Source organism: Mobula birostris, chromosome 11 (genome assembly GCF_030028105.1).
Source record: "Mobula birostris isolate sMobBir1 chromosome 11, sMobBir1.hap1, whole genome shotgun sequence".
NCBI classification, from domain to species: Eukaryota; Metazoa; Chordata; class Chondrichthyes; order Myliobatiformes; family Myliobatidae; genus Mobula; species Mobula birostris.
Genome location: NC_092380.1, coordinates 42955187 through 42980051, shown reverse-complemented (window position 1 = coordinate 42980051; position 24865 = coordinate 42955187). Strand labels below are relative to the sequence as shown.

The window sequence follows — 24865 nt, the reverse complement described above, 5'->3', positions numbered from 1 at the left end:
TATCCAAGTCACTCTGCATCCTCTTAGCATCCTCCTCACAGCTAACACTGCCACCCAGCTTCGTGTCATCCGCAAACTTGGAGATGCTGCATTTAATTCCCTCATCCAAGTCATTAATATATATTGTAAACAACTGGGGTCCCAGCACTGAGCCTTGCGGTACCCCACTAGTCTCCGCCTGCCATTCTGAAAAGGTCCCGTTTATTCCCACCCTTTGCTTCCTGTCTGCTGATTCATCACCCCCTTTGATACAGCCCACAACAGGGGAACATGAATGGAAATGAATACTACACAATCGTCGCCAGAAAATGGATCTGGAATCAAGTTACCAGGCTGGCTCTTTCAGTCGGCTGAGCAGTTGAGACGTAAACAATGCAATGGGAAGCTCATTAATTGGCACAGTGCAGGAGATTTAATGTCAGTCCGAAAATAAAGGGCTGAAAACAAGGAAGAGTTGGAGCTTATTTTGTTCTTCTCTGATAAATCACTCCTTAATAGCCCACTCCCCAACTGCAAAGGTAAAAAGACCCTGATGAGAGTTACATACAGGCCTTTGTGCAGTAGCCAGGATGTGGGGTATAAATTAGAATGAGAGACGGAAAAGCTATGTAAAAAGGACAATGTTACGATAGTCATGGGGGATTTCAATATGCAGGTAGATTGGGAAATCAGGTTGATGCTGGATCCCAAGAGACAGAATTTGTAAAATCCTTTTTAGAGCAGCTTGTGGTTCAGCCCACTAGGAGAAGGGCATTTTCTGTATTGGGTGTTGTGTAATGAACCAGATTTGATTAGGGAGCTTAAGGTAAAGAAACCCTTGGAAGACTGTGATCACAATATGATAAAATGCACCTTGCAATTTGAGAAGAAGCTAAAGTCAGATGTATCAGTATTACAGTGGAGTAAACAAAATTCCAGAGGCATGAGACAACAGCAGAACAGAATGCAACTAAAAAAGTCATAAAGAGGGAAAAGATGGAATACAAAGGCAAGCTAGCCAATAATATTAAAGAGGATACAAAAGTTTCTTCAGATATATTATTAGTAAAAAAGAGGCAAGAGAAGATATTGGTCTGCTGAAAAATGATGCTGGGGAGCTAGTAATGGGGGATAAGGAAATGCGGGCAAACTGGATAAGTATTTTGCATCAGTCTTTACTGAGGGAGACATTAGCAGTATGGTGGAAGTTCAAGTGTCGGGGGGAAGAAATAAATGAAGTTGCCATTAATATGGAGAAGGTGCCTGGGAAATTGAAAGGTCTGAAGGTAGATAAATCATCTGGACCAGATGGACAACACCCCAGGGTTCTGAAAGAGGTGGCTGAATAGATTGTGGAGGCATTAGTAATGATCTTTCAAGAATCACAAGATCCTGGCATGGTTCCAGAAACTGGAAAATTTCAAATGTCATTCCATTTTTCAAGAAGGGAGAGAGGCAGAAGAAAGGAAATTATAGGCCGGTTGGTCTGACCTCAGTGGTTGGGAAAATGCTAAAGTCAATTGTTAAGGATGTGGTTTTAGGGTACTTCTAGGCACATGATAAAATATACCATAGTCAGCATGGTTTCCTTAAGGGGAAATCTTGTCTGACAACTCTGTTGGAATTGTTTGAAGAAATAACAAGCAGGATAGACAAAGGAGAATCAGTGGATGTTGTGTAATTGGTTTTTCAGAAGGCCTTTGCAAAGGTGCCACACATGATCCTGCTTAACAAGTTAAGAGGCCATGGTATTACAGGAAAGATACTAGTATGGATAAAGCAGTGGCTGATTGGCAGGAGGCAAAGAATGGGAATAAAGGAAACCTTCTCTGATGGGCTGCCAGTGACTAGTGGTGTTTCACAGGAGTTTGTGTTGTGACCATTTCATTTCACATTGTATTGAACGATTTAGATGACAGAATTGATGGCTTTGTGGCCAGATTTGCAGACAATACAAACACAGGCAGAGGGGCATTAGTGTTGAGGAAGCAGGAGGCTACAGAGGGATTTAGACAGATTAGGAGAATGGGCAAATATGTAGCAGATGGAATACAATGTAGAAGAAGTGAAAGAGTAGACCATTTTCTAACTGGAGAGAAAACTCAAAAATCTGAGCTGCAAAGGAATTTAGAAGTCCTCATGCACAATTCTCAAAAGATTAATTTGTAGGTTGAGTCGGCAGTGAAGAAGGCAAATACAATATTAGCATTCATTTGAAAGGACTAGATTATAAAAGCAAAGATGTAATGTTGAGGCTTTGTAAGGCAGTGGTTAGGCCTCACTTGGGAGTATTGTGAGCAGATTTGTGCCCTTTATCTAAGAAAGGATGTGCTGACATTGGACAGGGTTCAAAGGAGGTTCATGAAAATAAAAATGAAAGGCTTATCATATAAAGAGTGTTTAAAGGCTCTGGGACTTGTTGGACTTTAGAAGTATGAAGGGGGATGTCATTGAAATCTATCAAATATTGAAAGGCCAGGATGTTTCCAGTGCTGGGGGAGTCTAAGACCAGAGGACACAACCTCAGAATAGAGGGATGTCTATTTAGAATGAGGAGAAATTTCTTTAGCCAGAGAGTGGTGAATCTGTAGAATTCATTGCTACAGACAGCTGTGGAGGCCAAGTCACTGGATATATTTAAATATTTAAGGCAGAGGTTGATAGATTGTTGATCAGTCAGGGAATGAAGAGTTAAGGGGAGGAGGCAGAAAATTGGTGCTCACAGAGAAATGGATGAAAAAGCGATGCAGACTCAGTGGGCTGAATGGCCTAATTCTGCTCCTATGTCTTATGGCCTTATCATTAGTACAGATACATCTCACTGTTCAGTGCATCCAAATATTTTGCTTTCACAGTTCTGCTGGGCATAATGATCTGTTACGTAATCTGGTGCTTACCCTGGAGTGATTGCTGGCGGGATCACTAACAAAATTTTCAGCATGGCTCCATGCAGCGCTTCTGCCAGGTGCCAAATCATATGAGTGAGTTCCCTGCAAAACAAACACATCTCATCAGAGGCTACACATGCTCACAGTCTGCACCTGTATCTACCACATTCCCAGAGTGCACTGTGTTGCAGGATGGAGCTTCGAATTTGTAGCACGACACACATACATTCATATAAGAGAGGGACAGAAAAAGGGATAGGGAGAGGGGGAGGGAGAGGGGGAAGGGGAGGGAGAAGGGGAGGGAGAGGGAGAAGGGGAGAGAGAGGGAGAAGGGGAGGAAATGGCAGAAGGGGAGGAAGAGGGAGAGGGAGAGGGGAGGGAGAGGGTTAGGGGAGGGGGAGGGAGAGGGGTAGGGGAGGGGCAGGGAGAGGGAGAGACTATAAAACGCATTCACCCCCCCCTTGGTTAAATTGGTCTAAATTACTATTATTAAACACAAAATAATTGATTGCATAATTGCTCACCAAGTCAATATTTAGTGGATGCACCTTTGGCAGCAATTACAGCCTTGAGTCTGTATGGATAGGTCTCTAGCAGCTTTGCACATCTAGATACCACAAATTTTCCCCATTCTCCTTTAGAAAACTGCTTAAGCTTGTTCAGACTGCATGGGAATCGTGAGTGAACAGCCCTTTTCAAGTCCAGCCACATATTCTCAATTGGATTGAGGTCTGGACTCTGACTTGGTCACTCCAGGACATTAACTTTGTTGTTTTTAAGCCATTCCTGTGTAGCTTTGGCTTTATGCTTTGGGTCATTGTCTTGATGGAAAACAAATCTTCGCCCAAGTCGCAGTTCTCTTGTAGACTGCATCAGGTTTTCCTCCAGGACTTCCCTGCATTTTGCCGCATTCATTTTACCCTCTACCTTCACAAGCCTTCCAGGGCCTGCTGCAGTGAAGCATCCCCACAGTGTGATGCCCCACCACCATGCTTCACAGTAGGGATGGTGTGTTTTTGATGACATGCAGTGTTTGCCTTACACCAAACATAATATTTAGTCTGATGACCAAAAAGCTCAATTTTGGTTTCATCAGACCATAGAAAGCTGTGACCAGTGAAGTACCCAGGCAACAGTTGTTGTAAGTGCAGTCTCTCCCATCTCAGCCACTGAAGCTTGTAACTCCTCCAGAGTTGTCATAGGTCTCTGGGTGGCCTCCCTCACTAGTCCCCTTCTTGCACAGTCACTCAGTTTTTGAGGACGGCCTGCTTTAGGCAGATTTACAGCTGTGACATATTCTTTCCATTTCTTGATGATTGAATTAACTGTACTCCAAGGGTTATTCAGTGACTTGGACATTTTCTTGTTTCCATGTCCTGACTTGTGCTTTTCAATAACCCTTTCACAGAGTTGCTTGGAGTGTTCTTTTATCTCCATGGTGTAGTTTTTGCCAGGATACTGGCTCAGCAGCAGCTGGATCTTCCAGATCCAGGTGTACTTTTACTACAATCAATTGAAACACCTTGACTGCATACAGGTCTCCAAAAACAGATCTCCATTTGACTAATTATGTGACTTCTTAAACCAACTGGCAGCACCAGTGATGATTTGGTGTGTCATATTAAAGGGGGTGAATACTTATGCAATCAATTATTTTGTGTTTTATATTTGTAATTAACTTAGATCACTTTGTAGAGATCTGTTTTCACTTTGACCCAAAAGAGTCTTTTTCTGTTGGTCAGTGTCAAAAAAGCCAAATTAAATCCCCTATAATTCAATGTTGTGAAACAATAAAACATGAAAACTTCCAAGGGAAATAAATACACATATGCAAAAGGCTAGATACTGGCCAAGTAATTAAAACTCTGCTATCTTTTAGTGGAGGCAGTGAAGAAAGAACTGGGGATTTCAGTTAACTGCAGACAACAGTTAATCTTGAAAATCTACACCTTTCAATAGAGGAAAAGGAGAACTAACAGAAACAATCTGAAGATAATCGAGAAAATAATTATAAGTAGAAAGGATTATTTTTGCTTTGAAAATCACTATAATGGGAGCATGAACCAAGACGGGTACATAGCAGCAATGAGGCCTGATGACATATGCCATTCATATATATGACCCAAAATGAATTATGTAAACCTCAAAGAATGCTTAATCAAACAATATATTTCCAATATTACTGAAGCAGTAAATACACAACACTCCTCATGTATATACTGTACAATTACTACACAGTCATCCACAGCACAGTATATTTTAAGTTGTCCCATTCAGGCCTAAAGATTTCATCACCGTGGAGGATTTCTTACATTGTGGGGTAATGTCCTTCCTGATGGGGTGGAGATGGGTCACTGCTTAGCAGGTGAGACTTGTGGCCTCCCCCGTGGTGGCTATAGGAGTTGACTTTGGGACATCAGGAAGTAGTTCTGACAGCTCTGGATACCTTTTTTTCTCCAACAATCATCTCTGATCTCCTAATCAATGTGTTGTCTCCAGATGGCATCACAAGCCAGTTCCCCTGTGTAGGAGAGTGATCCAGTTCTGTCCTTAATCTTTCCAAGTACCCACTTTTGATCATCTCTGTAGTCCCTCGCCAGGACTGCTTGTCCAGGAGTGAAACATCGAACCTCCTTGTTTGAGGAGCCCTCAATTTGTCTCAGCTGTTTGTCCTGCATGCTCCTTCTGAGATTGGGTTTAAGGAGATCCAAACATGAGTGCAAGGGATGTCTCACAAACAGCATAGCTGGTAAGTTGTTGGTTGTGGAGTCTGCTGGAATGCAATAAGCAAGGATGAAACTTGCAAGCTTCTGATTCAGTGTCAGTGCAGTGTGTTCGGCTGACGTTGCTTGCAGTACGTTCTTTAGACTCTGGGCAAATCTTTCCGTCAAGTCATTTGTAGCTGGGTAGTATGGTGCAGATAAACTTACCTTATTTCATTCATTTTCGAGAATGACTGAAACTGTTCCACAACAAACTGTTGTCCATTGCCACTGTCTAAATATTCTAGAACACCAATCCTTGAAAAGAGGCTTCTCAACAATTCAACAGTGTGCTAGGCTGCAGTGGAGGCTATTGGGAATACTTCTGGCCACGTTGTAGCTGCATCTATTACTAGCAAGAAACTTGTGTCCATGAATGGTCTGTCAAAGTCCACAGGAGTCCTCTGCCAGGGCAATGCAGGTCACTTCCAGGGAGAGAGAGATGCTGCTTTTGGCTTTTCTGAACGGGTTGGCATCCCGAGCAGTGTATGGCAAGCTGCTTGATCTACTAGTCTATCCCAGGCCACCAGACAAAGCTTTGAGCCAATGCTTTAATTTTGACCATGCCTAGAGGACTGGCATGTAGCTCCTCCAACACCTTAGCTTTGATGGTACAATAACTCTCAATCCCCACATAAGGCAACCTTAGTCAAGGGCAAGTTCATCCCGGCACTGGTAAAAATGGGGGAACTAGAGTTTCTGCTGCACATTCCAGCCATTTTGGGTAGACATGTAAACCTGTGACAGTGTGGGTCTTTTCTGGTATTCCTTTGGACTATCTTTGCTGTAACAAGGAGACTTTTGATTTGCATTAGGAAGATTACACTAAGGAGTGTCCGCTTTTGTAAAATTTCCAGGTATTTCTTTTTCCAAGGGTAAATGGGACAATCCATTAGCATTTTCATGATTAGTTGTCCTCTTGAATTCGATTTTGTAATTGTGTCCTCCGTGTGCTGCTGTTAATGGACCACCCTTCAATGGATTGAAAATAGATACTAGTGATCAATGAGCGGAAACTCTCTCCCAAACAAGTACTGGTTGAAATATTTTACACCCCAAACCAGATTCAAGGCCTGTCAATCTGTATATATTTTTTCTCTGCAGTGGTAAGGGAACATGAATCAAAGGCTACAGGGCATTCTCTTACATCACTCATTACATGTGACATGACTGCACCTATAAGACAAGGTGTCACTGACAAGCTTCACTGGAAGATGTGGATCATAATGTGTGAGTACAGTGTCTGACATCACCATTTCCTTTGTTTTTTGGAAAGTCATCTCACACTGCTTTGTCCTTTGCCATTTCTTCCCAATCTGTAGTAAGGAGTTCAATGGGAGGAGCACAGCAGCCAGGTTTGACAGGAATCTGTTATTGACACATCCTTAAAAAGACCACAAATGTGACACATACTTTGGCCTTGGGCCATCCACCATTACTTAAATGTTCACAAAACACTTATGTAATCCTTGAGAGTCAATGGTGTGACCATAGTAAGTGATATTTGGTTTAAAGAATTAATACTTGGTAACAATGATGTCATCCAGGAAACACTGAGTGCTTGGGCAGCCTTGCAGTACCTGGTCCATAGCTTCCTGACAGAGTGCAAGTGCAGATACTGCTCCAAAAATAAGCCTATTATAGCAATAAAGCCTTTTGTGAGTGTTCATGGTGAGAAATACTTTGGACTCTTTCATGTCCATCTGAAGGTAGGCCCCAGCAACGTAAACTTTGCTAAAGTGTTTTCCTCCAGAAAGGTTTGCAAAAATATCCTCTATCCTAAGCAGAGGGATTATCTACTTTCAGCACTGGGTTGATGGTGACCTTAAAATCACTTCAGATCCTGAAAGATTCATCCTTCTTGGCTACGGAGACTGGTGGTATTGCCCATGGGCTCCACTCAGCATTGAAGAGAATTCCTTCAACTTCCATGTGATCTAGCTCACTGTCCACATTATCATGGATGATACTAGGAACCAGACTGGCTTTGTAAAACTTGGGTGTGGCATTTTCATTCACTCTATTTTATCCTTGATATGTTTCAGTTTTCTAATATCATTCTAGAACACTGCTTTGAAATGTCATTCAATCTCATTTTGTGGAGTGACTGATACAGCTGAGCAAATGCCCAATTATATTTTAATTAATTTGCCATTCACGTCCAGTGCTTCTCTGGTTAGTTTTCACATTATAAATCTCAAGGTTAACCAGTCCTGTGTCACTCACATCATTACTAGATTTTTCATCAGCAGCATGCAGGTTAGTGCTCTTTCTGAAACTGCAACTTCACTTTCATCTTTTTCTCTTCCCTATACAGACCGTTTATTTTTGTCTGCCCAACATGCTTTTTGTATGTATCATATTTTGATGCAATTTCTGCAAGTTTCGTCTTTAAACCTACATTGGTCTGGTGTATGACCGCACCTGCCACTATGGTAACACAATTTCTTTGTCCAGACCAGTTTCTGTTTAGATGTTGCAATTTTTTCATGTTTACCTTCATTTCTAACTGCAACCCTAACTGCTGTTTCCATTGATACAGCGATTTCAACTGCTCTTTTAAATGTGAGTTGTATTTCAGTTAGGAGCCATTTTTGAATGCCACTATAACAATCTCTCAGTGCATCATTAAGCCTATCACTGAACTGACAGTGCTTGGACAATTATGTTTACCACAAATGACGTGGTGACGTATGCCATTCACATACTTTTACATGTAACCTATAATTAATTATATAAACAACAAAGAATGCTTAATCAAATAATATATTTACAATATTATTCAAATATTACTGAAGTACTAAATAGGCAACAGGTTGCTGCTGTAGTACATTCTTGATTCAACCTAACAGCCCCTAGTAAGATAATGCTTGAGAACATGCCGTTAAATTGATAACAAGCATCATTTTGAACAGAGATCTTGCAATTCGTTATGAAACTGAATAAAGGACTGCAAAACACTACCAGCAATTTACACTTCACAAAATGGCACTGTTGTTTTGACAGTCTGGTTTATCCAGTGACTCTTGACAAGATCCTGTAGAGAAAATCCCCAGCATTGTTTGTGCAAGAGTCACAATAAAACACAATAGAACTCCCAGATAAATACTGGCTAAGATCTGGAGTCATCCAAATTCACTTAGACATTATTAGAGGCAAATGTGGAATTGCTTTGTTATTGCTATATTCAGCAAGATACAGTAAAAAGCTTTTGAATGCCCTTGCAACTTTTGTAAGTGAACAGTCCAGAAGTAATTGTCTTCATATCTTGTTAGATGGCAGGAGAACACTTGCAAGAGCCAGATTTTCACTTAATCACAAATAGAAATATGCTTTGATCTTTATCACTTTATTTAAACTGTTGTTCCATTAAAATAAACCCATTATCAGCTAACTCCTGAGCACAGCCCTTGTCTAGATCACTCAGTTATTTTAAGGATTGGCAGTCATTTTGAACATGATATTTAAATGACAACAAAGGTGGCAATTTTCACATCTCTCTCAATTTACCTTGAGCAACACATTCTGTAAAATGACATCTGGTGAAGTCAATTTACATTCTGCTCACAGTGTGTTATGTTAAACATTACTGAAATGATTAGCTTGGCAGAGGGCTGCATACCTTATCTGTTGAGGTGGAAACTCACATAAATATCAATGCACTGTAAATACAAGACATTCTACAGATGTTGAAAGTCTAGAGTAACAGATAGGGGGAACTCAACAGGTCAGGCAGCATCCATGGAAAGGAATAAACAGTTGATGTTTCAGGCTGAGACCCTTCAATAGATTGTTCAATGTATCAATGGATGGTTGAGCTTTTCACATATTAAAGTGAAAGACAGAAGGCATGAAAATACAACACATCCTAAAATGGGTAAGGAGATGTGTATGGGACTTTAGGTTATGAGGGATGGGAGAACAGATGTGTCTGGATATCTTGGACACAACAGAAAAGAGGCAGGTTATTACTCCTGTTCTCAAACAGATTGCAAGGTAGCAAAGAGATTTGGGACCTATTCATTTTATATAAAACTTACAGAAGTAATTTGCCTTACTTAATCTGTGCTGTGAATCCATGAAAGTGTTAGCCCCCAACCTGTCTATTTGGCTTAACACTCAGCATATACTGTTTTCTTAGCCTGAATGACTAACCCATTGTAATTGTGAAAACCCTACAAGCTGAAGTTTCCACTCATTTAGATAATGGAATTGATGGCTTTGTGGCAAAGTTTGTGTATGATACAAAGATAAGTGGAGGTTTAGGTAGTGCTGAGGAAGCAATGCGATTGCAGCAGGACTTAGACAAATTGGAAGAATGGGCAAAAAAGTGGCAGATGGAATACAGTGTGGGGAAATGTATGATAATGCATTTTGGTAAAAGAAACAACAGCATGGACTATTATCTAAATGTGGAGAAGGTTCAAACATCAGAGGTGCAGAAGGACTTAGGAGTCCTTGTGCAAGGCTCCCAGAAGGTTAATTTGCAGGTTGGGTCTGTGGTAAAGAAGGTAAATGCAATGTTGGCATTTATTTCAAGGAGAATAGAAGATAAAAACAAGGAGATAATGCTGAGCCAAGACACTAGTCAGGCAGCACTTGGAGTATTGTCAATAGTTTGGACCCCATATCTCAGAAAGGATGTGTTGTCATTGGAGGGAGTCCAGAGGAGGTTCACAAGAATGATTCCGGGATTGAAGGGGTTAACACGAGGAGCGTTTGGCAGCTTTGGGCCTGTACTCACTGGAATTTAGAAGAATGCAAGGGGATCACATTGAAACCTACTGAATGTTGAAAGGACTAGATAGGGTGGATGTAGGGAGGATGTTTCCTATGGTGGGGGTATCCAGAACTACAGGGCACAGCCTCAAAATTGAGGGCGATCTTTTAGAATAGAGGTAAAGAGGAATTCTTTTAGCTAGAGAGTAGTGAATCTGTGGAATGCTCTGCCACAGACTGCAGTGGAGGCCAAGTATGTGGGTATATTTAAGGCAGTAATTGATTGTTTCCTGATCATTCAGGGCATCAAAGGATATGGCGAGAAGGCAGGTGTATGGAGTTGAGTAGGATCCGGGATCAGCCATGATGGAGTGGCAGAGCAGACTCCATAGGCTGAATGGCCTAATTCTGTTCCTGCATCTTGTGGTCTTATGGTCTAAAAGGAAAACCCTAAACTGTGCAATCTTATTCAATGGAAGCTCGCCATACTGATGCCAGCTTTCAAATCCTATTACATTTTCTTCAGTGGCTACGATAAATGGTCTACTATCATGTCCAGTTTTGGTCACAGCATCACTTAAACACTGATGGCTTCAGAAAGAATGTTGGTTTAGACTATCTGGAAGAGACCTAGGGTTGAGAGATTTCATACAAGATTAAAAGGAAAAGCTGGAGCATTTTCCTTTGAGGAAAGAAAGCTAAGGTTACATCTGATAGTGGTTGAAAAGACTGTGACTGATTTAAATAACTCAAACAGAGGGACACACACAAAATGCTGGAGGAACTCAGCAGGCCAGGCAGCAACTATGGAAAAGAGTACAGTTGACGTTTCAGGCCTGAGACCCTTCATCAGTGTGTTGCTTGGATTTTGCCTTGTTTGTGATCAAACAGGGAAGTTGTTTCCATAACAAATGGTTTAAGGGACAAAGATTTAAAGTTCAGGAAAAAAGTGGGAAGTGAAAGATGTGGTGTTATGAGGAATTTTATTAGGAATGCAGAGTAGTTATGATCTGGTGCTCACTGATGCAGAAGTGGTGGAAACAGTGTCAAAGAGGGAGAGGGTCTTCAAATAGTAATTGGATCAGTACTTGGAGAAATGTGTCCAGGATAGGAGTGACAAATCACTCTGCCAGAGGGCGATGGCCAATGTATGCCAGAATGATTGCCCAGCTTCCATGTCATTACAGTAGCTTTGTTACAAATTCAACAAAACTTCACTACATTTACAGTCAGCACTTTATACGTAAACCTAAGAACTATATTGGTAATTCTTATTGCTTTTAAATCTGTAGTTTTGTATTTAATGATACTTTCCCCCAAGAATCCTTAATTCTTCTAAGCCAGTTTCTTATTTTCTAGGTGAGATTCTCCCATCAAAGCACACAACGTCCACATTTAACTCCATTAAAGTTTATTTGCTCTGTCAGTTCTCAGTCAAAGGGCTTTTGAGAAAGTCACCCTCTGTGATGTTATTCAATACTAAATAGAATAGAATACAACTTTATTGCCATTGTTCAAGACAATGAGATTGTGGTTCTAACTGCATTTTGTTTTAACTTTGTTTTGTGGTTGCCTCTAAGGAAATGAATCTCAAGGTTGTGTAAATTATATCTAGTTTGATAATAAATGTACTTTGACCTTAGACCTTTGATCAAGACCTGTGTGTATGAATGTGTGCCTTTAGGAACATTACGGACACACTGAAACCAGAAGCTGTGGAAAAACTGTGGGATTTGCCGTCTCAGGGCTAGATCTGTGACGTTTAAGACCAGTGATACAGAAATGCAGTTATGACCTACAGAAATCTATCTTAAGAGCAAAAAAAGCAAATGTGAGTAAAGTCAGAGACGAAATGAAATGCATGTTAGCTGAGGCAGGGTTTGCCAGCAATTACTTCCTACAAGGTGAAATCTAATATCATAAATGGCTATGATGCATGACTCCCAGATAAACTGAACACTCTTCATACACACTTTGAAAGGAAGAATGAAGCTACACCTGTGTGAATACTTGCAAGCACCTGGCGACCCTGTGAACCCTTTCAAGGCATTAGGCCCCGAAGATGTACATGGCAGGGCACTGAAAATCCATGCCGACTACCAGCCACAGTGTTCAAGGACATCTTCAATGTCTCACTGCTGTAGTCGGCAGTTCCCACCTGCTTTAAAAGGGCATCGACCATCAATCAAGAGGGAGCTGAACTGCCTCAGTAACTATCACCCAGTAGCATCCATATCTACTGTGATGAAGTAATTTGAGCAGACGGTCTTGGGTAGAATTAACTCTTCCCTGCACAAGGACCTGTACCTGCTGCAATTTCCCTACCGCAGCAACAGGTCTACAGCAGATGCAATCTCACCGACTTTCCACTCATCCTTGGACCAGCTGGACTATGTCAAGTTGCTGTTCATTGATTACAGCCCAACAAGCTTCAAAACCTGGGCTTCTGTACCTCTCTTTGCAACTGGATCCTTGACTTCCTCATTAGGAAGCCACAGTCAGTGTGAAACTCTTTCTTGCTGGCTACAACATAGGCGTGCCTCAAGGAAGCGTGCTTAGCCAGTGCTCTACTCTCTCTACACTCATGTGTCATTAATACATCTGCCAATAGCACAACTGCTTGAGGGGAAGTTGGGGCCTTGGCTCATTGAGGATTTGGTAAGGACAGATGAAGGCATTAGCTGAAGGGAATTGTTTTCCTGTTATTTATTCTTTGCTTGTAGCATATTTAGAGCAGCGGGGCTGACAGGAGAGTGGAATGCTCCTCTTCTGGGATGTGGAGACCTCCTGTATCTTTGATGACTACACCTACAAGAAGTGCATCCAGTTGCAGCTTCTAACAGACTGTGTTATGGTGCTGGAGCTGGAACTGGATAAACTGCAGATGATCAGGAGGCTGAGGGCATACAGGAAGATAGTTGCAACCAAGGCACAGAACACAGGTAACTGGGTGACCATCAGGAGGAGGAAAGGGGATAGGCAGCAGTTCAGAGTACCCCTGTGGCTATTTCCCTCAATAACAGGTATACCGCTTTGGATACTGTTGGGGGGAGGGGACAGGTAATGACCTAGCAGAGAAAAGCCACAGCCGTCAGGTCTCTGGGAGTGAATCTGGCTCTGTTGCTCAGAAGGGAAGAGGGGAGAAGAGGCAAACTATAGTGATAGGGGATTTTTTGGTTAGGGGAACAGAAAGGAGGTTCTGTGGACAAGAATGAGATTTCTGGATGGTATGTTGCCCTGAGGCTGACAGTGTCCAGGACATTTCAGATCAGGTCCACAGCATTCTTAAGTGGGAGGGCAGCAGTCATAGGTCATGCTCCTTGCCGTTACCAATGACATGGGTAGGAAGAGTGAGAAGGTCCTGCAAAGAGAGTTCAGGGAGTTAGATAGTAAGTTAAAGGACAATACCTCCTGGGTTATGATCTCAGGTCTGCTGCCTGTGCTACGTGCTAGAGTGGTCAGAATAGGAAGATCATACAGTTTAACACGTGGCTAAGGAGATGGTCCAAGAGAGGGCTTCAGATTTTTGGATTATCGGGCTCCCTCTTCCAGGGAAAGTGGAACCTGTATTGAAGGGATGACTTGCATCTGAACTAGAAGGGGATTAATATCATTGCAAGAAGGTTTGCCAGTGCTGCACAGAGGCGGTTAAACTAGAGTTGCAGGGGGATGGGAATCAGGGTGCCAGAACTGATAGTGGAGTGGTTGTGGAGAACGATAGTAAGCCTACACACAGAGTTAGGAATCAAAAGGTTGAGTACAGTTCTGAGCGGTGTATATTTCAAAGCAAGGGGCAATGTAGAAACGGTGGATGAGCTTAGCACATGGAATTACAACATCGTAGCCATTAGTGAGATTTGGTTGAAGGACTGGCAACTCAGTGTTCCAGGGATTTGTTGTTTTAGGCATTATAGAATGGGAAGCTTTAAAGGCAGAGGGGTGGCATTACTAGTCAGGGAAAATGTCATGGCAGCGCTCAGTCAGAACTGACAGGAGAGTTCGTCTAGTGAGGCTTTATGGGAAGAACTGAGGAATAAGAAAGAATGACCACATTAATGGGGCCATATTACATATTACAGACCAGCCAACAGTCCATGGGATTTAGAGGAACAAATTCGTAGAGAGATTGCAGACTGTTGCAAGAGTACAAGGTGCTGAACACCTACGCTCTGTCCACCAGAGAAAGCAGGATCTCCCAATGGCCACACATTTTAATTCCACATCCCATTCCCATTCTGATATGTCTATCCACGGCCTCCTCTACTATAAAGATGAAGCCACACTCAGGTTGGAGGAACAACACCTTATATTCCGTCTGGGTAGCCGCCAACCTGAAGGCATGAACATTGACTTCTCAAACTTCCGCTAATGCCCCACCTGCCCCTCGTACCCCATCTGTTATTTATTTATATACACACATTCTTTCTCTCTCTCTCCTTTTTCTCCCTCTGTCCCTCTGACTATACCCCTTGCCCATCCTCTGGGTTTTCCTCCCTTCCCCCTTTTCCTTCTCCCTGGGCCTCCTGTCCCATGATTCTCTCATATCCCTTTTGCCAATCACCTGTCCAGCTCTTGGCTCCATCCCTCCCCCTCCTGTCTTCTCCTATCATTTTGGATCTCCCCCTCCCCCCCCACTTTCAAATCTCTTACTAGCTCTTCCTTTAGTTAGTCCTGACGAAGGGTCTCGGCCCGAAACGTCGACTGTACCTCTTCCTAGAAATGCTGCCTGGCCTGCTGCGTTCACCAGCAACTTTGATGTGTGTTACTTGAATTTCCAGCACCTGCAGAATTCCTTGTGTTTGCATTTTTAAAAAAAGGGATACTACAAATACGTTAAGAGCAAAAGGATTGCAAGGAACAAAATTAGTGCTCTGGAAGATCAGTGATAATATATGCATGGAGACGAAAGAGATGGGAGAGATCTTAAATGGATATTTTTGCATCTGTATTTACTCAGCAGACAGAGTCTACAGAACTGAGGCAAAGTAGCAGTGAGGTCATGGACAGTATACAGATTACAAAGGAGGAGCAGTTGGCTGTCTTGAGTAAAATTAGGGTAGATAAATTCCCAGGGGCTGACAAAGAGTTCTCTCGGACCCTGTGGGAGGCTAGTGCAGAAGATGCAGAGGCCCTTAGCCACAGTTGAGATGCAAGAGGATTGGAGGATAGCTAATGTTTTTACATCATTCTAAGAATATTTCTTGAACATCGTTCAAGAAAGGTTCTAAAAAGAGGCCAAGAAATTATAGTCGGTGAGCCTGACATCAGTAGTGGGAAAGTTATTGGAAGGTATTATCAGGGACCAGATATATAAGTATTCGGATAGACAAGGACTAACTAGAGAGATTCAACGTGGATTTGTGTGTGGTGGGTCATGTTTAGCAAATTTTACAGTTTTTCGAGGAAATTACCGGGAAAGTTGATGAAGCCAAGGCAGTGGATGTTGTCGACATGGACTAGCAAGGCATTTGACAAGGTTCCGCAGGGGAGATTGGTTAAGAAAGGGAGATTACTACCTCAAGCTTTTGCGGGAGAAAGCATAGAGTGGTAGTAGATGGTTGCCTCTCTCACTGGAGGCCTGTGACTATTGGAGTGCCACATGGATCAGTGCTGGGTCCGTTGCTGTTTGTGATCCTACATCAACGATCTGAATGATAATGTGGTAAACTGGATCAGAAAAATTGCAGATGACTTCAAGCTTGGGAGCATGGTGGGCAATAAGGAAGACTATCTAAGTTTGAAGCAGGATCTGAACCAGCTGCAAAAATGGCAGATGGAATTTAAAGTATGAGGTGTTGCACTTCTGGGAGTGCAGCAGAACAGATGGATCTGGGAATGCAGATCCATAATTCCTTGAAAGTGGTGTTGTGGGTAGATAGAGCTGTAAAGAAAGGTTTTGGCACATTGGTCTTCTTAAATCAAAGTACTGGGTACAGGTGTAGGGATGTTATGTTGAAATTGCATAAGATATTGGTGAGGCCTAATTTGGAGCATTTTGTCCAGTTCTGGTCACCTACATACAGGAATGATGTAAATAAGATTGAAAGAATGCAGAGAAAATTTACAAGGTTATTGCCGGGACTTGAGGACCTGAGTTATAGGGGAAGACTGAATAGGTTAGGGCTGTATTTCCTAGAACATAGAAGATTGAAGGGAGATTTGGTAGAGGTATACAAAATTATGAGGTGTATAGATAGGGTAAATGCAAGCAGGCTTTTTCCACTGAGGCTGGTTGAGGTGACAACTAGAGGTCATGGGTTAAGGGTGAAAGATGAAATAAAGGAGAACTTCTTCACTCAGAGAGTGGTGAGAGTGTGGAACCCACTGCCAGCGCAAGTACTGGATGCGCATTTGATTTTATCATTTGAGAGAAATTTGGACAGGTACATGGATGGGGGAGGGGGGTTATGGAGGGCTATGGTCCATTTGCAGGTAGAAGGGACTAGGCAGATTAATAACTAGACAGGACTAGATGGGCTGAAGGGCCTATTTCTGTGTTGTAGTGTTCTATTATCTCTACATCAATGACAGATTCTCAGATTGTAACAAAGAAGCATACAGGAGTGAGATAGATCGCATGTTCAGTAGTGTCACAACAACCACTGTTAATAAGATCCATTGTGAACTTCAGGAGAGGGAGAACACAGCAATTTTCATCGAAGGGTCAGCAGTGGAAAGACTGAGCATCTCCAAGTTCCTGGGTGTCAATATCTCTAAAGACCTACATATTATGCAAATACAAAGACGGCATCCCAGCAGCTATATTTCATTAGGGGTTTGAGGACATTTGGTATGTCACCAAAGGCTGGTAAATTTCTACAGATATTCCATGGAAAGCATTCTGACCAGTTGCACAGGATTGGCAAGTGCTGCACAGCATTGTAAACTTAGCCAGCTCTGTAATGGGCATTGGCCTCCCCACCACTGAAAAAAATTTTTAAAGGCTACGCAGTATCCATCATGAAGGACCCTCACCGTCCAGGACGTACCTTTTTCTCATTACTACCATCAATGAGGAAGTGCAGGAGCAGCTTCTTCCCCTCCACCATCAGATTTCTAACCCATGAACACCACCTCATTATTTTGCTCTCTTTTTAATTTGCACTATTGATCTATATTTTATATATTCTCATTGTAATTTACATATTGTAATTTTTATTTATTGCATGATACTTACTTCTCTGACATTAAATGTACCTTTGAAACCTTTAAAACCTTTGATACTGCTACCACAAAAAATTTTCACAGCATATGTACAGTGATAAAAACTTGATTCTGATTCTAAACTAGTGATTCTAAAATTGTTTGATGTCCCACTCTCTAATCTAGTCTGATTGAACTTTCTACATCCTAAACTTCATTGCAATGTTCTCCATCCCTGATGAGGCTCCTTCAAGTACCAACACAATGCAACAAGAGTGAGACTGATGTTATGCTATAAGCTGAAAAAGGTCACTTATCACAGCCAGTTGTCTCCATTAACATCAGACATATGAACGGCGGTGGAAGGGTGGTAAGCACATGGAAGACCTGATTGCACAGGATTGAAGGAGGTTGCAGAGGGCTGCAGACTCAGCCAGCTTCATCATGGCGACTACTCTCCCAAGCAGCAGCATCATCACTAAGGGCACTCACGTCTGAGATATGTCTCAGAGGCTGTCTTTAAGGCGGAAGGTCCCGATGGAGTACCTCGTAAGGCTCTGAAAATCCATGCCAACCAACTAGCAGGAGTATTCAAAGACACTGTCAACCTCTCAATGCTACGGGCAGAAGTTCCCACTTGCTTCAAAAAGGCAACAATTATGCCAGTGCCTAAGAAGAATAACGTGAGCTGCCTTAATGACTATCGCCTGGTAGCACTCATATCTACAGTGATGAAATGTTCTGAGAGGCTGGTCATGACTAGACTGAACACTTGCTTCAGTAAGGACCTGCACCCATTGCTATTTGCCTATTGCCACAATAGGTCAATGGCAGATGCAATCTCAATGGCTCTCCACACAGCTTTAGACCACCCGGACAACACAAAAACCTATGTCAGGATGCTGTTCATCGACTTTAGCTCAGCAGTCACCCATCATTCCCACAATCCTGATTGAGAAATTACAGAACCTGGGCCTCTGTAACTTCTTCTGCAATTGGATCCTCGACTTCCTAACTGGAAGACCACAATCTGTGTGGATTGGTGATGACATATCCTCCTCGCTGATGATCAACACTGGTGCACCTCAGGTGTGTGTGCTTAGCCCACTGCTCTACTCGCTCGATACCCATGACTGTGTAGCTAGGCATAGCTCAAATGCCATCTATAAATTTGCTGATGATACAACCATTGTTGGTAGAATCTCAGATGGAAATGAGAGGGCATACAGGAGTGAGATATGCCAACTAGTGGAGTGGTGTCACAGCAACAACCTTGCACTCAATGTCAGTAAGACGAAAGAGCTGATCGTGGACTTCAGGAAGGGTAAGACGAAGGAACACATATCAATCTTCATAAAAGGATCAGAAGTGGACAGAGTGAGCAGTTTCAAGTTCCTGGATGTCAAGACCTCTGAGGACCTAACCTGATCCCAACATATCAATGCTGTTATAAAGAAGGCAAAACAGTGACTATACTTCATTAGGAGTTTGAAGAGATTTAGCATGTTAATAAATACAGTTGAAAACTTCCATAGATGTACCATCAAGAGCATTCCGACAGGCCGCATCACTGTCTGGGGGGGCGGGGGGGGGGGCTACTGCACAGGACTGAAAGAAGCTGCAGAGGGATTTAAATTTAGTCAGCTCCATCTTGGGTACTAGCCTACAAAGTACCCAGGACACCTTCAAGGAGCGGTGTCTCAGAAAGGCAGCATCCATTATTAAGGACCTCCAGCACCCAGGGCATGCCCTTTTCTCACTGTTACCATCAGGTAGGAGGTACAGAAGCCTGAAGGCACACACTCAGTGATACAGGAACAGCTTCTTCCCCTCTGCCACCTGATTCCTAAATGGACAGTGAACCCATTAACACTACCTCACTTTTTTAATATATATTAGTTCTGTTTTTTTGCATAATTTTTAATCTATTCAATATATGTAAACTGTAAGTTATTATTTATTTATGTTATTATTATTTTTTCCTCTTCTTCTATGTCATGTATTGCATTGAACTGCTGCTGCTAAGTTAACAAATTTCACAACACATGCCGGTGATAATAAACCTGATTCTGATTCTGATTCTGCCCTCTTCTCCGTTACCGGAAAGGTATATGAGCAGCTTCCACCCTTCTGCCATCAGATTTCTGAACTGTCCATGAACATTATCTCTCTAGTCCTGTTTTGTACTATTTATTTATTACAGAGAAGATTCACTAGAATGATTCCGGGAATGAGAGGGTTAACATATGAGGAACGTTTGTCTGCTCTTGGACTGTATTCCTTGGAGTTTAGAAGAATGAGGGGAGACCTCATAGAAACATTTCGAATGTTAAAAGGCATGGACAGAGTGGATGTGGCAAAGTTGTTTCCCATGATGGGGGAGTCTAGTACGAGAGGGCATGACTTAAGGATTGAAGGGCGCCCATTCAGAACAGAAATGCGAAGAAATTTTTTTAGTCAGAGGGTAGTGAATCTATGGAATTTGTTGCCATGGGCAGCAGTGGAGGCCAAGTCATTGGGTGTATTTAAGGCAGAGATTGACAGGTATCTGAGTAGCCAGGGCATCAAAGGTTATGGTGAAAAGGCGGGGGAGTGGAACTAAATAGGAGAATGGATCAGCTCATGATAAAATGGCGGAGCAGACTCGATGGGCTGAATGGCCTACTTCTGCTCCTTGGTCTTATGGTCTTATTATTTATTGTAATTGTTATATCTTGCACTGTACCGACCCACAAGCATCACATTTCACAACATAGGTCAGTGATAATAAACCTGATTCTGATTATGGATAAAAATTTGCTTTCCGACACACAAGTGCGATGCACAATAAACTCCTTAGGCTCTAAAGCCTTCACCCACAAAAATCCATGAAAGAAATGGAAAACCCTTTGCTTCTCTTTTTAAAATAACATGTAATGAAGAAATTCTTCCTTCAGGCTACGAAGGCCTGGTGATTTAAATACCTATCACAAGCAAAATGATCAACTCTGAGGGAAAGTGACCCCATTTAAAACTCAAGGATGTACATGGAGATCAATTGAATGAGAAGAAATCATTCAACAACATGCTGATTCATTAAACCTAGCATCCTCCTTCAGAGTGAATTAGCCGATCTGACAGCATTATTTACATACTGGAGCAAGAGATCACATTTCACTGGATATTGAAGCAGTCCCCCACCCCCACCACAACACACTAAATTATTGGATACAACATGCTCCTTTTCCTATCATGCAGTTCTTTCAGAACAATAAGAAAATGGTTCTGCAGCTTTTTAAGTTTCAATAATACGTACAAATGACTCAAAGAAGTTCCTACAGGGAAAGAAAATATCAAAGTTTCTAGCAAATAAAGCAATGAGACCTTGAGCAGATTCAAGGAAATATAATGCACCTGATATTCCTCAAAATTACAATTTATGATAACAGCTTAGCTCATAAATACAGAGCACGTCCATGCAGACCACTTCCAGTAATTACACCCATCTCAAATGGCATGTCAGCAGAGATATGGAGGAAGATCTTCATAGATAGATGAAGTGTCGCACACAATACATCAAGATGCAATATTTACACACTACTGCTCAGAAATTGGATCACGTAGCATTATAGTCAGACACATTTTGTGAGTGGATTTCAGGTTTTAAGTATGAATCGTAAGGAAATGGTGACATTAAAAGTATCTTAGTAGTTTCCACTTGAGGTGATTCAGCAGAGCACAGTTAACTGGCTAGTAGTATGTGTCCTGTCTTGTCACCCATCATTCAGCAAAACATCTGGAGCTGAGTCACTGCAGCTGTGCAATTCCAAGGGCCAGTCAATCCCTTGACTCTGAAAACCTGCAGTCAGCTGCAGGGAGCTCAGCAGGCTCCTGCCGTCTGATGGGACACCCCTGGCAGAGGGGCACAGCCATTCCTCATCTCACTCTTCTACAGAACGGACACTGGACGCAAGGCTAGTGCGTCTGGAGTTTCTGAGGGAGATAGGAAACAAGACCATAAGACATAGGAGCATAACTAGGACATTCATTCCATTGAATCTACTCTGCCATTCCATCATGGCATAACTAGGACATTCAGCCCATTGAATCTACTCTGCCATTCCATCATGGCTTATCCCTCTCAGCCACATTCTCCTGCCTTCTCCCTGTAAGCTTTGACACCCAGACTAATCAAGAACCTATCAACCTCTGCTTTAAACAAATTCAATACCTCTGGCTAAAGAATTAATTTTTATTTATTTGGAGACAAGGTGCAGAATGGACTCTTCCAGTCCTTGGAGCCGTGCATGCCAGTGGTGCCCAACAACCCCAATTTAATCCTAACCTGAATATGGGACAACTTACAATATCCTTGGAGCACTTAAGAGAAAACTCACGCATTCTACGAGGAAGACGTACAGAGACTCTTCTCAAAGAATACTGGGACTGAAGAAATTCATCCTCATCTCTGTTCCAAATTGTTGTACCCTCTGAACCTAGACTCACCTACTAAAGGAAACATCCTCTCCACATCCACTCTATCTAGGCCCTTCAACATTCGATAAGTTTCAATGACATCCTCCCTCTTCTAAACTCTGGTAAGCACAGGCCCAGAGCCATTTAAACCTCATACATTAACCCCTTCATTCCTGTCCCTTTCATTCTCATGAACCCCCTCAAGACCCTCTCCAATGCCAGCATAACCTTTCTTAGATAAGGGGCCCGAAACTGCTCACATTACTCCAAGTACGGTTATGACCATACCTTATAAAGCCTCAGCATACAATCTTCTTATATTCTAGTCCTATTGAAATGAATGCTAACATTGCATTTGCCCTAATTACCACTGACTCAACCTGCAAGTTGGCCTTTAGGAATCCTGCACAAGGATTCCAAAGTTTCTTTGCACCTTTGATTTCTGAATTTTCTCTTTATTTAGAAAACAATCTACATCTTTATTCCTTCTACCAAAGTGCATGACTTCCCAACACTATTCCATCTGCCACTTCTTTGCTCATTCTCCCATTGTCTGCATACTTCTCCAGACTCCCAATTTCCACAACACTGCCTGCCTCTCCACCTATCTTTGTATTGTTTCCAAACTTGGCCACATAGCCATCAATTGCATCATCCAAATCATTGAAAAGAAGTGGTCCCAATACCAAACCCTGCGGAACACCACTAGTCACCGGCAGCCATCAGAATAGGCCCCCTTTATTCCCACTCATTGCCTTCTGCCAGTCAGCCAATTTTCTACCCATACAAGTACCTTTCCTGTAATATCACGGGCTCTTATCTTGGTCGGCAACCTCATGAGTGGCACCTGTCAAAGGCCTTCTGAAAATCCAAGTAAACAACATTCACTGTCTCTCCTTTGTCTACCCTACCTGTTACTTCCTCAAAGAATTCCAACAGATCTGTTAGGCAAGATTTCCTCTTAAGGAAACTGTGGTCTGCTTTTTCATGTGCCTCCAAGTACCCTGAAGCCTCATCCTTAATAATGGATTCCAACATCTTTCCAACCACTGAAGTCAGGCTAAATGGCCTATAATTACCTTTCTTCTGCCTCCTTCCCTTCTTAAAGAGTGGAGTGACACTTGCAATTTTCCAGTCCTTCGGAATCTAGTGACACAAGAAAATCTGAAGATGCTGGAAATCCAAAGCAAAACACACAAAATTCTGCCTGACCTGCTGAGTTCCTCCAGCATTTTGTGTGTTTTGCTCCAGAATCTAGTGATTCTTGAAAGATCATTACCATAGTGCTTCCACAATCACTTCAGGACCAGTGCCTATAAAAGTATTTACCCCCCGGACGCTTTCACGTTTTATTGTTTTTCAGCATTGAATCATGCGGATTTAATTTGGCTTCTTACACTTGTTACGTACCCCGTAACTGGGTTGCCAAACCAGCAGAAATGAACCTCTTAGTTGGAGTCTGGTTTAACAGAAGCTAATAAAGTTTTAATTTAAGAAATAAGTAACACAGTACTCTAATCGTAAGGATATAAATGCAACAGGTTAACAATGATAAAACACACATGTACACAGAACTAGGGTAATAGGAATCAACCAAGCTCTATCGCAGTCTAGGGGTAAAATGATCAGTCTCAAGTGACGCAGAGTTCAGTTCAGCTTAGTACAGTTCGCAGTAATCGCTGTTGTGCTGTTGGAGAGAGAGAGAGAATGCAAATTTTGATTCAACAGACCTTTGTTGTTTTTCGCTGTTAGCTTTTGGGTGAACCCTTTTATGTCTTCTATCCCGCTGTGGTCACCGACTGTGACCCCTCTGTTCCGGATATGACCGTTCTTCCGCGGTGAACCCGGCAGCCAGGCAAGGGCAGACACACACACCAGGTTCCCGCCGATCGTCCCTTTTCACCCTGTGCATCTATGGTCCGTTCCCGCGACCAGACCTCCAAACTCCCACCAACCTGTGGGGGCACACCGCTCTTCCAGGGTCTCGTTATCTCGTGGTGTGTCGTGCCTTAGCGAACCTGTTCTTTTTATCCCCCTGCTGGGGTATCGCCTGTCCATCAAACTTCAAACAGTTCAGGTTCAAAGCAATCGGTCTGTCAATATCTGAAATGTGTTTCTTTCTCGTTAATCTCTCTCTTCTCTCTTATTAGCATTTTGAATGTTTCTCCATTGTCTCTCTTATCTCTCTCATCAGCATCAATCTTCTGATAACTTGGTTTGTCGTCACACACTGATCAACAGAAAAGACTTTCTCATGTCAGAGTGAATTGGTCTAAATTTATTACAATTATTAAACACAAAATAATTGATTGCCCCCTCAGGTCAGTATTTAGTAGATTCACCTCTGGCAGCAATTGCAGCCTCAAGTATGTGTGGATAGGTCTCTATCAGCTTTGCACATCTAGACACTGAAATTTTTCCAAATTTTTCTTTTGATAACTACTCTAGTCAGATTGTATGGGCATCATGAATGAACAGCCCTTTTCACTCCCATAAGGCTGCAACTGATGAAGCACCCAGGCAACAGTTGTTGTAAGTGCGGTCTCTCCCATCTCAGCCACTGGAGCTTGTAACTCCTCCAGAGTTGCCATAGGTTTCTTAGTGGTCTCCCTCACAAGACCCCTTCTTGCAGAGTTACTCAGTTTTTGAGGATGGCCTGCTCTAGGCAAATTTAAAGCTGTGCCATATTCTTTCCATTTCTTGATGATTGACTTACAGTCACTGTACTCCAAGGGATATTCAGTGACTTGAAAATGGTCTTGTATCCATCTCCTGACTTGAGCATTTCAATAACCCTTTGCAGAGTTGCTTGGCTTGTTCTTTTGTCTTCATGGTGTAGTTTTGCCAGGATACTGACTCTCCAGCAGTTGAACCTTCCTGCTATTGGTGTATTTTACTACAATCATTTGAAACACCTTG

At 42.3% G+C, this 24865-nt stretch overlaps 1 protein-coding gene across 1 annotated transcript in view; it reads right to left on the bottom strand.

Annotated features, from left to right (window-relative positions):
- The window catches only part of chid1 (chitinase domain containing 1), a 315372-nt gene that overhangs the window by 220028 nt on the left and 70479 nt on the right, over window positions 1–24865 (bottom strand). Inside the window, exon 7 of the mRNA XM_072272154.1 lies at window positions 2877–2969. Within this exon, the coding sequence (XP_072128255.1) occupies window positions 2877–2969 (93 nt within the window). The remainder of the gene's footprint in view (window positions 1–2876; window positions 2970–24865) is intronic.